Below are 16,562 nucleotides of genomic sequence, written 5' to 3'. Positions count from 1 at the left end.
TATATATATAGAGCTGTTATTTTCCTGTGCCGCCGCTAGCGCCACATTTTCGTTCCCTCATTAATTGTGAAATTTTTTTCAATCCCTAAATGCATCCGACTAGCTACAACGGTATCTGTACTTGTTAGGAATAAATGCGAATTAGTGTTGGCCGTAATCCGTTCGGCATACAATTGTTCATTGATCTTCAATATCATAGAACTCTTTGAGCGCTCTCTTGCTTACATGATGTCATTATCTTGTTATGTTCATCGTGGACAACAATTAGCTTCTACCCTCATTTTTTTCCAGTAAGTTTACATGGGGTTAGGACATGCTTATCGCTTGCTCTCAGATAGGCTCAACAACACCGGGTATCGGTCTATATTCGTGTCTGCCCATATTCCTACGGCCGTACTTATTGCTCTCACTGCCTTTCTGTCGTCGCGACACACAGATAGGTATAAATTACCGTTCCGTAAATGGAATAGCAAGAAAGTGACCGATTATTATTTACCTGCGTAATGTTTTTCTTTTGCTTAGTGCTGTAAATCAAGAAGCGTGTATCAGTTCTCTCTAGTCCGTCGCGTCGCGTCTCTTTGACTTTTGCTTTGCAATCACTTGTATACGCACATAAAGTCCCTATTAATGTCTGTTGCATTATCGTTGATAATATCTATTCGAAAAAAACTTCGAGAACCCAATTACCATTGGACAAATTGTAGCGGTAGTAGCGATGATATTGATCGATTCGTATTTGTCGCGTTTCATGAATGAATGCTGCGTCCCCGTGAAGCCCGTTTCTGCGTGTTTTCTGTGCGCCCACGTGACACCCATGCCCTTCTAGCCATTCGGCGCGAGCAGCATCGATTGAGAGGTACGTGTCCACACAAACATAAAACTCAACGTTATTCATACACGTATACTCCACAGGGAATCACACACTAGTACCTTTACGTATACAATATTTCAATTAATAATAAGAATTTTTAAAAAGGCACTTTGACAAAGAGCCGACCACCAGTCGGCTGTGGTGAACGAATCCGGCGACGTTTGTCGTGTGTTTATATCGGTTAAATGATCAGGTATTCTTTTATATGTCTTTGTATCGATTATTCTGGATCTAATCGTTGTAGATATTTTTATCTTACATGGAAAATTGCCGACAAACATCATGCGACGTCATAGATGCTTTCATCATACAGTATCAACCAATCGGCCCTTACTTTTACTACTAACAGTAATATTTTTATCGTTTTATTTATATATAGCGTCTTTTTGCCGACATCATTGACAACTATTTACAAAAGACTCACAAAAGCCTATTCAACATATTGGTGACGATATATTATAATCACTTTATTTGTAGTTATTATTATTTTTGCTAATGTCCATTACGACAAATATAATCATAATGAGTTTCCATTTCTTTAATCTATCTACGGTAACTTCTACATTGGGTTCGACGACATTATTTAGGAGCATCCCTGTGCCATTGAATTTATTGGCTATTAGCAACCTCACACCGTTGTGTCGTTTACCTAGCCTAACATTATATTGCGGCGAAATTGTTCCGAGATACGCCTCGACCACGACAAATCAATGATGGACCTAACGAGATAGTTAGCTTCTGCAAGTAGGTTTTCGTCCTCTGCCCACTCGTCTCTATTTATACCATACGAAAACTATATTAGGACAATAAAATAATAACGTTAGAGTGAATAAGTATCTCTAAACTTGCAGGATTTCGGTCGACGTATGCAGATGCGTCAATCTGTATTGATAAGACATGTCTACGACGTGCGATAAAAACAGAAAGCCCCACGACGGCACGGTGCATTGATGTAGAGGTATATACGAAAAGGAATAATTTACGTGAAAAAACCGCTTCCTCACTAAAAAAATATGTTTGTGTTTTCTCGTAAAAATCAGTTAAGTCAGCCATTACGCTGTGGCGGATCGTACGCGACGGCAACAGCTGTTGCGCCGTTAGTAATATTTGGGTGTCGCTGGATATCGCTTCTCGGTTGTATTTTCCATGAGGGATTGTGGATCACACATGGAACGAAGGTTCAACTGGTGTTGATGTGTCATATCCGTGATCTTCATGTTATATAAACAGAATAGTTATCGCGGATATCTTTTTTCATAACAGGCGTTCCGATGCTGTAAAATGTATATTGCACTTAATACGGGTCTATAGAAGACAGCTGTTTCAAATCAGGGGTCAAATTGAGGCGGGGTAAGGGTACTTGACGCTACGCTTTATAGGCCCTGAAAGCACTCAGTATTCAAATGGTCAAACGATACACCTGGGCGCACCGAAACGGCATCTATAGATAATGAAAAAGTCATTTTAAAAAATACACTTCTGACGATTACCTCTACATTGGCATTTTGAACCTAAAGGCACTCTTTGGTGCTAAAGATCCGGCATCGGTTACCTGTCCATATTGAGCGACAGGACTGATTTCCCTTCGTGTTACAGTTGGGCAAGGTTCACCTTATATATCTGGCTGCATAGCTAATCTTTTGTACTTTAGCATGATCGTTGACACTGTAAGAGAAGGAATTAAGTGAAAGATCGGGCTCAAAGAAGCCGATTAAAATTCAATTGAAATATTTTGCTTTTTTCTGGGTGCATCTCGTACCTTTTTCCCACCTTCGTTATACGAAACCTCCCCTGCCCAGTCCTATGACTCGGACAAAGACCTGTGAGACTATTCAAACGCATTACTTTTTTTAGATTGGCAAATCTATCATCTATATTTCCTACTGCTGTTAACGTTCGGCTAATTTTTATGCTGTTCTTTTTCGTCTTTGTTTTACCTACGTTGGACTCATTCCTTGATCCTATTCATAATAATAGAATTGCTTTTGCCAGCGTTTAAAATAGGTGCATTTCAATCAATGTCTTGTCAAATCGTTTGATTCGCAAAAAGAAATTAACAACTTCACCAGACCTGCTCCACTATCGAGGCTACTGGTTTCAACACGTTTATCACGTTGCTATCATCATCCGTGTCGTCGTCTGCTTCTCACGGTAACGGACACGAATTCGCAGTCCTCAGTCGCCTCCTGTCCGCTTCCAGTCGAACAGCTAAATGTCACGAGCCTCTGATTGGTGAGTCAAAATTAGTTATTTTGCTTGCCTTCTTTTGCCAAGTCTCTCAGGCTTCATTTCCTTTGACTGAAAATTCAATAATGATTCCGCGGCTATCGCACTGCTGCCCTTGCTTGGTGCGATGGACGACTGTTCAACGCGTCATCGCTCGCCCACCGCGGACTCGTGATGACGGCTCCATCTCACCAACGAAAGCGATGACTTTTCGTGTTACGAGGCCGCCGCCGTCGCCTCCGTTCTGGTCATCATCGAGCGTCATCAGTTTCGATCATTCGTTTCTCCGGTCTGCGTGTGTGCCACCGACGAGGAGACGCTTCCCAAAGAATATCAGACCTTTACCCCAACTTGCGCTTTTAGGCTTCCGTCGAAATGTTAACCCATTGGGAGTCGTGACGGATAGTACCCAGTAGCGATGGCGGGCGAAGAGAAGAGGAGCAATCCTTGTGGCTCATAATATTTTGCAGGGGAAGGCGCCAAAGCGCATGGACAGCCAAAATGCACACACAAATATGGTCCGTTGAAGTTATACACCGAGGATTTAGTCGAGAAGGCTCAATTCAGACAATCCAGACGATTACTGCTGCCAATGACGCCATTAGCGTAGTCTAACTCGAGCCGAAATAGTGGCCGATGGGATGTCGCGACGTGGGATTCTAACAAATTCTCGAGCCAAACTTGCCTCTGCGATCGTTACTGCGGGACGCATGAAAGCCTCTGAGGCGCTGAGTAGTACAAACATACTGCCTCTATAGGCATCGCACAGAGAGTGAACTGCAGCCGGCTCATAATGCCAATATCTATCGCATGCCCTACAATATGCTAACTACGGGCGACGAATTACCTTGGCTTAGTAACGTTCTGTCTGCTACGAAACTGTCAAACTTTTACGGAATACTTTTTCTTTCTGGGATCTGATGAACAGCAATGGAATTGCTCATTGCAAATCGTCTATTGGCATAAGTAAATAAATGTATTGTAATTGGGCTGGCTTATTGGCGGGCGACTACTGCCCTGAGCGATAACAGTAACCCACTTTGATGGATGGCTATGTCAGATGCAATACGGTCTAAGTCAAATCAATACGCGTTTATGATGTAATGCAAATAGCTAACAACAGAACATAATGCTAGGATACACGTTACCAAAGGTTAGTTACCTGTCTGTAAACTGAACGATGTAACACGGGCCCGATAGTCAGCTGAATAATTAGCTGTAAGGATACTGCTTTGAAGTAGATATAATCTATACATGGAACAACACGGAACAACGAAGCTCTGAAGCTATTCACCTCGACTGAGAACCCAATCGTCACTTGTTAGACTGGGTACAAGATTACTGGCAATTTAAATTGTTTGTACCAGTGTTCTTGAGAAGCGTTACGTTTCGAACCAATAAGCAGAATATAATATATGTGTGACTTCATCATCACTCGCAACATCTTTTTGCTTCAAACGCTATATGGCTCGTATAGTAGCATCTTCTAATACTATAACAGCAGCTGCTGTGACGGCTGCCCAACACTGATTTCTGTTCCACGAAAGGAGAATTGAAGCTCTTTTACGAAACGTCCACGGAATCGTCGAATAGAATCAATCAAGCTACCTTCCGCCGTTGATTGCTTTGCACGTCGTCGTTTCCTAAGAGGTGAGGATAGGACTCGTCCTAGTTCCGTGCTTGATCTTATGGCGTCATAGGCACACTTATTGCTGCTTGGTGCGCATCCACTGCTGCACTTCTCGATCATTGATAATCCCCATCAGCAACACTAATCTGCCGTTTTTTAACGATCGCCTGTGTTTCTTGCTACTCAATCGGTTTTTGGTGCCCTCGTTGATGCTGCTGGTACCGCCGCCGCCGCCGCCGCCGCCGCCGCCACCACGCCGTCCACGAGATGTTCCGCAGACACCGTTTTAGGCGCGAATTCGTATATGGAACGGGTCTCTACGATAAAGGATTATGGATACAACAACAACTACAAAAAATGAAAAGCTGAAATAGGAGTTATTTCCCATTTACCCCGAGCGCTGTTACATCTACCACTGTCACCGTGTCGTCCCCGGATGTTGACTATTTTATAAGACAATCCGATTCCGAAATGAACAGCGCATACGCAGCGTAGCATCGTCGGCCATTAACGAAAGCCAGAAGAAAGAGTAAGCAATATATGGATCGAGCAAAGTCCACGCGGCGTTCCGGCGATTGTAATGATGGTTATGACTCGTACTAAACAGCGTAGATCTACGAAAGGAAGAATACGGCACGGAACATCCTTTTTTACAGCTGCTGCCAACGGCGTATGTCGCGGATAAACCAGGAATGAAGACACGAGTCATCATCATCGGTTTTAACGGCGACTGCGGGGGAACCAAACTGACCCCTCACAGAAACATACACACACCTTCGATCACATTCGGGTACACATATAAACACACACATACACACACGCCCATGGCGGCGTACGTTTACCATGACGCAGCAGGAGCAGCATCAGCAGCGGTGGCAACGGCAACAGGAATCGGGAAAGGCCGCTTGTCATCATCCCTTTGGCAATACCGATTACCTTAATGAATCCTTAGTATCTTCATGGATCACGTTGTTGTGTTGCGAAATAATAGCGATTGCTAGTAATAATCATAGCAGCAGTAGCAACACTCAATGGAATGGAAAGAAGCGACAGCGCAGTATTTTGCACTCATACAACGAGCGAGTTTCTGCGCGTTCTGGTGAGATACCTATATATATTTATATATATATATATATATATATATATATATATATATATATATATATATAGTAGCGCTAAGTCGAGATGATGATAATAGTGCGAGTGAGTAGCCAAAACTCGATAGGAACCGTGAAAGAGACCATTTACGAGACGTCGCGCGAGAGAGAAACGAGGAGACGAACGACTTCGAAGTGTCTATCACGAGGTGGCAATCGTCCCAATATCAGCACCAGCAGTCGTCATCCTGGGGTTGACGAAACGGAATAATAAAGAACGAATGAGCCCGAAAAGGGAAGGAAAATGGCGAGAGAAAGAATGATAAGGTACAACAACAATAACAACAACAACAACAACAACAACAACAACAACAATAATAATAATAACAACAACGACGACGACGACAGAAACAACGACGATAACGAAAAGAGAGCCTGATCACGACTTCAAATAGTGTATCCATACGCAGTATCCCGTAGCAGCAGAAGAGCATGGCTCTGCAGTCTAACTGGGAGGCCCTCTACGAAGACGGTAAACCGGCGATGGACACACAAATGGGCCCAGACAGTGAAGAAAGTCGGTGACGTACCATCATTTTACTTCATCGTTAAGGAGAGCAGATCACGACCCTGCGAAGTTATGATGAGGGTGACAGCCCCCCACCGAGGATAGTTTAGCCTTGTTTGTTACTCTTTAGTCCGCTTAGATTGCTTTCTATGAGGCTATTTCAGTGACGGCTCGGTCTTTTGGTCTACGTATGTGCGATTCCTGGACAATTTTCGCTAGGCCATTTTTCCAAAGGGATGATACAGATAGGACTAAAAAAGGAAGAGGAACACACGGAAAAGTATGTATGTAAATTTTATATTCCGAAGACTTATGTAAACGTGGTCGTATGTACCGTCGTGTAATTGTGTGCCTATCTACCATTGCATGTTTATATATTAAACACGTCTTTGCATATAAAGTAACGATTAGTTTAAAAGTTGCCGATAGATTTCCATTTATATTCAGTTATACGGCTGTTGCGATTCGTTGAAATTCAGGCTTAAACGTGCCTATTCAGGTTCAGCCCGGGACTGTGCCGCCAGTACTATCCAATTTGTTTACATTTGTACGACCTATACTGACATGAACTGTTTTCAAGACGACCTGTTAGAAAGTCTCATCTGTTTCCACGGGAAAAACATTTACAAGTTTCCGCCTCTAGACACGAAAATGGGGCTGCAAAAAAACTGTGCCGAACGAAAGACGGATCCAGCTCCCAAACATTGCCAGTATCTCGGCGTCAAAGTGACGCTTTGTTTCAGTCTCTCGTAATATGAGTAGATGGGATAAACGGGTAAATTCTATTGACCATCATTAGAGGAGATCACGACATTATCTCGCGAGTCTCGGCGAGTGCGTTGATAATGTTATCGTTTGGTGGTGCTTGCTGTCCGCTGGGGGTCTCCTGTTCGGCATCGGACCGAAGAAAATGGCGCGAATCTAACGCAGGCTGATTCATGAGGTACATGTACGCTGGAGTATCCTGTGGATAATACGCGCCCTGTTCAGTTGAAGCGTAGGGGTGAACCGGGAACGACTGCGAGATTGCCGGTAGATTTGGAATGCCGGTCAGCGTCTGTTGATACGTACGTTGGTAGTACTCAAGACTCGAGGATGGTTGACGTTCTTCGAAATAACTTGCGACGACAGGCTGCTGAGAGTAGTACGGACTCTGTTCTGGCAGGAGCGGACGGGGTAGTTCGGTGACAGAGGCAGGAGCCTGCCGGAACGGTTGCCGGATGTTCTGAAGGTATTGAGATCCGTCGGCGTTGAACTTACGCAACAGTTGATTGAAGGCGTATGGCTCTTTACCCGCCTGGTAGGCAGGGAAATCCTCAGCTTCAATAGGTGACATTTCTGGCGTGAGCAAGCTTTCCTCTGTAGTGCCAGGAGCAGATCCTCCTGTGCTAACCGTTGTAGAAGTTTGAGTAGTTGTTGCCGGTAGTTCGCCATAGGGCGGCACTTGAAATTGACCTTGATGAACAGATTCGGCCTGGCGCCGTAAGGCATCTGAGCATGGGCTCCCGTGCGGACTTGAGTCCGGAGTTGTCTGAAGGAACTCGGTTGTCGCTGTCGATTCATACCTATTTAAAAAAAGATTAACAGTGTCGTCAAACCATCGCTAAACCACTATATTCGTAATGTTGCTTTTAGTTGAGATGGATTTTTTCATAGTATCGCGATATGAAGAAACTGATACACATAAATTATTACATAAAATAGTGAATCCTCGAACAGTGATAACAATCTTTGCTTTGGGAACCCATCTACTATTAATCAGCCCAACTCTGCGTTACTTTAGTTTCTACTGTAACAGTCGCAGAAATTGCTATGATTCACAAGTGTTTTCTGGCTATCGTTAGTTGCTCGGGTTTACCTGAAATTAGGGAATTCAGCCGGCGGTGTTGGGGTACCAGGGCTCTTGGTGCGCTGAGCAACAGTTTGCGGTAGAGCATTCGGTACTCCTTGCGCCCCAGGAGTTCCAGCCGAATTTGGTCCTGCAGGTTTTTTCGTCTGTTTCCTCCGACGCGGGCGATACTTGTAGTTGGGATAATCCTGCATGTGCTGTATCCGTAAACGCTCCGCTTCTTCGACATAGGGACGCCGCTCTTGAGGTGAGAGGTTCCGCCATTTTTTTCCTAAAACATCAGGTAAACATCGACACCGCATAAGTGGGGCTATTTCAACAGAGCTCGCACGTGAATATTGCGTTGAGTTAAAATGCCGAGTTCAAGTTAACTGGACTTATAGAAAAGCTCTAAAGCTGCACTAACTTATATTTTTTACTCTTTATAGCTATGCGTACCGCCCGAGTGACACCGTTACTTGACCCATGACTTATAGGGTATGTTACTCACTATTCAGAGGTAACATGATTGTTTAGCACTATATCATCCAAGACATAACGTCGAGTTGTCATTTTTTTTCTCTTCGTCTTTCTCTCCCCAACAACGGTGCAAATCGCACCAAAAACATACACAAAAATAAACAATATAGTCCCCGGTGAAAAACAAACGATTTTTTTCCGGTGTGTGCTTTTACCGGTAGCAGTAGTAGTTATTGGTTCAACGCTGGGCTGCCTCTGCATGACATTACTGCGTATGTCTACCTATGTCTGTATATGATAAAGCATTCATGTCACTATGCAGCCGTATGAACCGGTAGGCAGCGCGTTGTATTCCGACCGCAGCATCCCTCGACGTAAAGTATGTGTTCGAGTGTACGCTGAAAATAACGAATGGACGGCTAAAGGGCCTGAAGTAGGTCGGTAGCCGTAATAACAGAATATATCGCTATAGTCTTAGCAGTACTTATTGAGCCGAATTGTATTTCGACGGGCGCCCTACGGAGTACTTTGTGGTGTATTCATCCCCGATGACGCCGCCGCCAATGAAGCTGCTGCTGTCTGTGCTGTTGTGTCCGTGAGGTCGAATTCCCACCACAAATCAAGAGAACGAGACGCGCTCAGGAAGGCAGCCAGCGTCACATCACTATTCGTCGGCTGATGGAGAAGAACACTGAGAACTTTGGCTTCGACCGTGTCGCGTCCGGGCAGAACGAAGTTTAGAGAATGATTTCCCTGGCGGCTCGATTGGTCGGGGGATAACCCACTCTGATAAAAAAAACAAGAACCTCGGAACAGAAAATGTCGGCAGACGAGCGAGCCAGACGCTGCCGTTCTTGGCTTCCTGTTTATGTCTTTTCGTTAGCGGTCAGATGTGCCTTCGCTAATACTGATAGTAGTATAATATTAGAACAGGTAAAAAAAGAAAGTCGTAGCCAGGTAGATCTAGGCGACGAGTGAGACGAAACGAACGGTCCTTAGCTTATAACGCTGATAATGATCACTGCAATCGCATGCGATTGAAATCAGCCGTTCCATAAGGAAGAACTCTTCTAGCTAAGCTACTGTAAGCCACCTGAAACAGGGCAGGATAGAAGTGGAACTTCAGCAACGCCCCCAGTAACCTTAAGTAAATAATCGATAATTTTAGAGCAAGTTTTTGAGTTCGGTTTTCGACGGATTTGTCATAGAACATAATTGTGGTTTATGTCATATAGATTTCTCTAGCGAGTTTTCCTTTCCATACATCTTTGTTACTGGTATTTGTATATTAATATAACATTATAGCCTAACAAGCGTTGGCGGAATGGATTAATCGAAGCGGACGCCAACTCGAACACTAAGGCGTCGGTGCTGCTGATAATGTTTATGGTGCTGATGGGCGATGAGTCAACTAGTTGCTCCATCAACCGCGCAGCCCTTAATAGCTTCGCACCTGTCGCTGTGCAGTGTTCAGCTTGTCGTTCTTTCGACTGTGGCTCTTTGTTTAGCCCATCAAGCCACGAACACGCAAGTCATCCATACTAAGTGAGATATATGCCCCATAGGACTCTGTTGTATTGTCGTTCGAACCGATCCCACCGTCAGCAACGCCGAAACATCGTCGTGGAAAAGACGACCAAATGAACGAGGGACGTCGTGCTAACGACAGCAAATACAAACGTACGAGTCGGTGAGATGGTGGGCTACTACGGTAGCGAAAGCAGAAGCAGAAATACATGAGTTCTTTGTCGTAACTGTCGTAGTAAGAAAAGAACCGCGAAAAACAGGTACGTCAAAGACGCACAACCTGAGCAGAGAGGCAGAGATAAACAATTGCAGTCGTCGTTGATCAGACAAGTCGTAATGGGTGAGTCGCCAGGATCGCTTGGATCAAAAGCTAGCTTCTTGTCCTCGTTTCGTTCCGGGACCTACCACAACATCGATTTCTTTGGCAACGACACCAAAATTACTATTTATGTAAGTAGCTGGATAACTCACCACGATGGGCGGCGAGGGAGGAATTCATTCCTGAAGGACGGCAGAAGCAATTATCAGCGACAATCTAGATAATCATTAGGAAATTTGTTCATGTTGACAGAGCTTCGAGTCGTGAGGATTCCCAGATTAGTTTGTTCTAGCTGATGAACCGATCCATCACGAAGTGGATTGCAACGATGTAACATACATCAATAGCATAATAACCGCTGAACTGAGGGGATGTCTCGACAAGCCTAGCGCTAACTGAGGCATAGGGCGAAGATCATTGGTTATATCATACTGGATTTTTGCCAGTGGCCATCCGATCTGTTTCAGCTAACGGTCTCTCGAATCTCTCAAATCTTTGTGTAGATACATCGATGGCAGGATGTGATCCTTATGAAAAAATTCATCGGATCACTCCACCTAACTGGCAGCGCGGTATCTTTTGTTGACTATTGTCGATCACTTCTACTCGAGAAACGAGTCAACGAAGTTGTTAGGGCAAAGCTCCGCATGACAGTCTACGCAGGGCTTCCAATTTTTCGATGACTGGCAAAGGGGATGGTCGCGCTCAGAAACACCTATCCCCTGGTCCAATCAAGCACCAGTCCGCGCTTCTAGCAAAAAGACGGAACACAGGAATCAATGTTTGCTAACCATTATATCAAGCATAATCAGACCAGCGAAAATAGTCCCTTCCTGAATATCATTGTACCTCGAATTGAATAAGACATGAGTGTACGTCTGCTGTCAATGGATGAGCGATCAATATTGCCCACGTCGCCTCCTGTGAATTATACACTGGGAATATCCTTTTTGATTCAAACATACAGTGGGCTTCTTGTGATGCAACACCTTGTAGTTATTGTGTCTGATGTTTGTGTCATTCTAAAGAGCAGAAACCATACGTCTGCAATTGGACGTGGAAATACACGTGTATGACGTGTATTTCCACGTCATCTATTATTGTCATTTTAGTAGTAACGAAAAAAGTTATAAGTAGATTACCTTCGTGGTTATTTTCATCGTTTGTTTTCGCTATTTATTACATCCGTCAGACTCTCTGAACCGCAGAAAATGTACGTCTTTTAGCTTATCTGATACGCACTTTTTGCACTTCTGCTAGGTATGGTTCATACTGCCGCTGAGAGACATTGTATTATTTGTCCTCAAATCTCTCTGGTCAAGATTGAGTCCTCGTTTAGCTTTTTGTTAGAGTGGGAAGATGCTGGGAATTGTAGAGTTTTTGTCATCAAATATCGTTGTGCGTTCTCAAGCGAGAACGACTTCGTTCACTCTGATCTCCATTCGAAAGTAGTAAAACAAAAACAACGCAACCCATAGCTAAAATCCAGCACATGTGTAATGTTCTTCCTATGTATGGAGCTTACTTCATTCGTTTTCGATATACTCTCTCTTTTTGAAGGGCTCATCTGCTTCCTATAGCCACCAAACATTGTGTAATAGCTACGTATAAAAATAACACGAAACAGCAGCACTATCAGTAGCCGGAGTTTTCTCGATCAGATCGATGTGTTTATTGAACCGTCAAAAAGTTCACGCTAAGTTAGCGAGATCACGATAGGCGTTTTCGAAGGGACCTTTTTACAGTGTTTCTCCTACAATTTTTTTTTTCAAATAAGGAACATATCCTTGACGCGTTTAAACTAAGCGTTTTTCATGCTTTATATGTAGTTTTCCTATAATTGTATTTCAATACAAATAGATATTTCAATTCCATCTTTTGCACACACACACACACACTAAAAAATAATTTTTCTCAGTAATTTTTATTCAATATTGTTTTAATTCAAAACCTAAACTACTCGATTTAAAGGTGCAAGTATGCGAACGTTTTTTCGAAAAGGGCACTGCCATGTATGGACTTGCTAGAACCGCTCAATGTGGCCATAGTGGAGCAGTGGGTAACGTATCTTACTACTTAATTTTCGCTACACGACGATCTAAGTCCGAATCTATGCGTATACATATTAAATGTCGTGCTGTGAGCCGGCCGCGTGAGTAGTATCTAATGGTTTGAACAAACGCCAAACCTAAACCTAAATAACAATTCAACGATATGCTTCTATTCTCCAACAGCCAACCCTGCACCGCAGAAAGCCTTTCTTCAGACACTTCGTCTATGAAGGGTCACACAGAAGTTTGCAAAAAATTGAGATAAACTTTGTTGTTGAGACGTTCGGCTGTGATGAAAAGTATGGAAGCGTGTCGTCCTCACTGCTCGATACATCCCCTACGTCGGGAATGAGCGTGCGATCACTTCGGCGGACAACCTTGCATCGAGGATGGGAAAAAAGGTATGGAAGAGGAGACATCAAAGGCAACCTGCTAAATCGTTCCCAAAACAATCTACTAATTAAATTCTTTGATGATCTTATTGAGCTCAAAAGCATTTGTTTGACATTTATGATGTATACAACGACCTGTACCGAAACATTCGTGAACAATCCACAATACTGTATGCTTACTTCTATTGAATTCTTCACTAATGCCCTGATCGAAGCATATAATCGAACATGTATTTCTTAACAATGTCGGTTAACTTCGGAGCGCATACTATTTTTTGTTGTCGTGACTTTTCTGTTACTCTGTGACGAAACCTGGATCCGACCCGTTTGCGGCCACGTTTTTATGTTCGATGCGGTACATTGTCGATTTGAGGAGTTTAGAACCTCGCTAACGCTTTGCCCAGCACGCAGAGATTGTATGATAGCTAATTTTAGGTTCAGTTCCAAAAACGACGCACTGTTATTCACCCTAACGAGCTTAACGTTACCTAAGAAGGGCCGGCTTCGCTTTGGTTCCAGGTCACGGGAAGGGCCTGCTAGGATTGGTAGCACCGTTTCTGTAAAACGTCGTAGCATTAAGTAAAATCGCGTAATGCTTTCAGCGCTAGTAAAAAATGGCAATCCACATTGTAATTGCCCCATTCGAACTTTTCTTCTGCTACGGAAACAACTCTTGAATTCCGTTCCTAGCTTTGCCCACGAGCGTGTCAATTTGTAGATTCAAATAAATATGATAACTAATGATTTACGTCTATTTCGCGAAGAAACGATTTCTGAGCATTACGAGGTCGTTACTTTTTTCACTGTTGTAGAGTAATAACAGCAACGACCGCAACTATGTTTTGCCTTTATATCTTCATCATCCATCTCAATCATAGAATGATAAGGGGTCGTATCAAGCGCGACATAATATATAATTAGATAACAGATAGAAAATCAAATCTATGTCTTTCTTCCTCAGTTTTTCATCGGTATTAACACGAAGGAGAATGAAATCAGACGACCACCTCACAAACCTGCCTTGCGCGGGAGGACATTGGTGCTATGGAAGCGGACTCAACGCTGTACAAAAAGTCCGTAAGAACATAGGTTTACCCGTCTGGAGACGTTCAGCTGGCAAGCAGAGCACAATTCGTACCTGCTGCTGCTGTTGTTGTTACTGTTAGATATATTATTTTCGTTGTCTTTCTTCCTAGTTTTAATTAAGAGTCTTCGTGAAGCATGCAGCCCAACGACGCTGACCAGTTACGTACTGGGTCTCGAAAACGCCACAAAAGCAACGGCCAAAATAGATAGTTGAGCGTGTGGCCATATATTGATACGCGAAGACACACACACACACACACACACACCGATATAAATGAAACGCAGTAAAGGTGTTATAAACAAAAAAAATTAAATATTGTTATAGAAAAGTAAAGAAAATAGCTACTCTTATATTAAGTCAAGAGCGTCACCCTGGTAGTAATTAATGATACCTTCACACGAAGTGTAACCATACTAGTTGTACGGACGGCTGTTATTACAAAGTCTAGATTGTAGGCCCGGTGGAACTGTAGGAAAATGAAACTGTAGACTACCCAAACTCCAACATTCAATCAATGTACATAGGTTTATGTAATAGCATAATTAACCCATAGTGTCTATAGCGTCTCGTTGAAACTTCATTCAAGTTGTCTGTACAGGCCATTTCAATTAGCACTGAATGTCTGAATCAATTTTTTTCAAGCCTTATTGCTCTTTAGGGGCAACCAGTTGATTAACGCAAGTAGGTAACTTTCCTATGGTTTCCTGTTATATATATATATATATATATATATATATATATATATGCCTTGATGAACTATGAAACGTTCGCTCTTCTAAGACAACTACCTACTAATAACTATGTTAGTTACAACAGACATCACTTCTACGTCTACTGATACATGTATAATTACAGCAGAAGTGTGAACTAAAATTAAATTATTATATATCCTGTCAAACGTGGAGGCCTTGTGTCTTCCAAAGCTCATGTGAGGCGAACGTCTGCTGCACAGGAACTGGGTATTCCTGCGTTTACTATACTTCTGTGTTCCACCGGCGGAGCCACTAACAGTTCCCTCAACCTATCATTTTCAATAAAAACGATAACGAGAAATCAAAAAGCCCATAAGGGTCGCAGCAGCTGCATTGGTAAGGCCGAAGTAAAATATCGCCTATTACAGCGTACTATTGATACACACACAGATACAGACATCGACACATTTTGTCGTAAACTAAAATAAGGTCTATGCGTACAGACAGACACTGAAGATCTGAGCAGTGAGGATCAGGGAATTGAGTGAAGATCAAGAATATGGCGCCAATAGAGTATGGCTATAAACAACGCTATCATGGTGTGGGGCTTCTTGTTACGGTAGGTAAACGCTGTAATAGATCCCGAATCTTTCCCGCCCTCGTGAACACCTATCGTCATGGCGCTGATCTTCGGGATGATTCGTAGATTCGTACATGTCTCTTCGATTGTACAACGAGCGACCAAGCGCGAAAGAAGATTTGCATTCCATCTTCGTTTTTGTTTTTTATTCCATTCGTAGTTGCAGTGTTATTTACTGTAGAGATGTTACAGTACGAACAGGAGTACGCGCCCGCAGCTGTGTGCAACCAATAATTTTCAAAGTCATAGGAAAAAGATCCATCTCATCAACGAGAGCGGCTATTTGCTGCTTCGTAGTTGCTGAGTGGTGCATAGTGACGGCATTGTTTCTTCAGTCAGTCAACACGCCGATTGTTGTCATAAGACAGACCTAATCTCGGAAGAGGCGTTCAAAAAGGTGGTGGAGAATCGGGCGAATAGATCTGATCTGAGCTAGATGACATTGAACAACGAGTACAACGAAAACCGCAATGTATAAATACACGCACACACATAGACAGACAATGAATTCACAGGTTTGTCGGCAGATCCGTCGCCACAGACGACACCCTGACATAGTACATAGTTGCTGGACTAACAGATTTCCTTCACACGCGTCCAACGAGATGAATGAAGTGGACGATGCAGGCGAGTTCAACATCTATCTATTTATCGCCTTGAAGCCTTTATATGAGAACAAATCAAACGTTTCTTGCTGGTCAATGACCGCACCACAAGAGACACATCATCCCACACTGGTCAAAGTTTAACAGATACTGCGGGCGTGCCCATTTCCTTGGTTTCAAAACGTTACTTCTCTGGAAGTAGTTTCAGGCTATGCAGTTTCAGACACAAGTGAAAACGAACGGACCTGAATATTGTGTCATGCACGTTACTACCGCTTATGTATCGGCTGGCACAAGCCATTTGGCCTAATTCATGCTGGACACCGGCCGATCTGTAGTGCTGCTCAGTAAGTGCCGTTGTCATGAGCGGTTCCGCAATCGTTGCTATGACTGTAATTCTCATTGAGTTTTTGTTGTTAGCTCTGTGGCTTCGCGCTGTATCTGTTCTGGCTTATTTTTTGTTTACTTTTGCAACCACTGATAAGCTTTTCTGCTCTTCTTTTCCATTATCTTTCGTCTAGTTGACGACTGTCTCTAGAATTACCGTCG

General features: G+C 43.2%; 1 protein-coding gene across 5 annotated transcripts in view; it reads right to left on the bottom strand.

Moving 5' to 3' along the window:
- Positions 1 to 6: 6 nt before the first annotated feature.
- LOC111244196 (uncharacterized) overlaps positions 7 to 16,562 on the bottom strand; it is a 180,161-nt gene continuing 163,605 nt past the window's right edge. For 2 of the 5 annotated variants that reach the window (XM_086979446.1, XM_086979447.1), the window contains 2 exons: positions 8,251 to 8,512; positions 7 to 7,957 (listed from right to left, as the gene is read on the bottom strand). In XM_086979446.1, coding sequence (XP_086835572.1) covers positions 7,198 to 7,957; positions 8,251 to 8,512 — 1,022 coding nt within the window. In that variant the 3' untranslated portion in view covers positions 7 to 7,197. The remainder of the gene's footprint in view (positions 7,958 to 8,250; positions 8,513 to 16,562) is intronic. The other 3 variants (XR_015320516.1, XR_015320514.1, XR_015320515.1) reach the window with 3 other exon arrangements.

Source organism: Varroa destructor, unplaced genomic scaffold (assembly GCF_002443255.2).
Source record: "Varroa destructor unplaced genomic scaffold, Vdes_3.0 BEIS01000002.1, whole genome shotgun sequence".
Taxonomy (NCBI): Eukaryota; Metazoa; Arthropoda; class Arachnida; order Mesostigmata; family Varroidae; genus Varroa; species Varroa destructor.
This window is presented reverse-complemented; position numbering and strand designations above follow the sequence as displayed.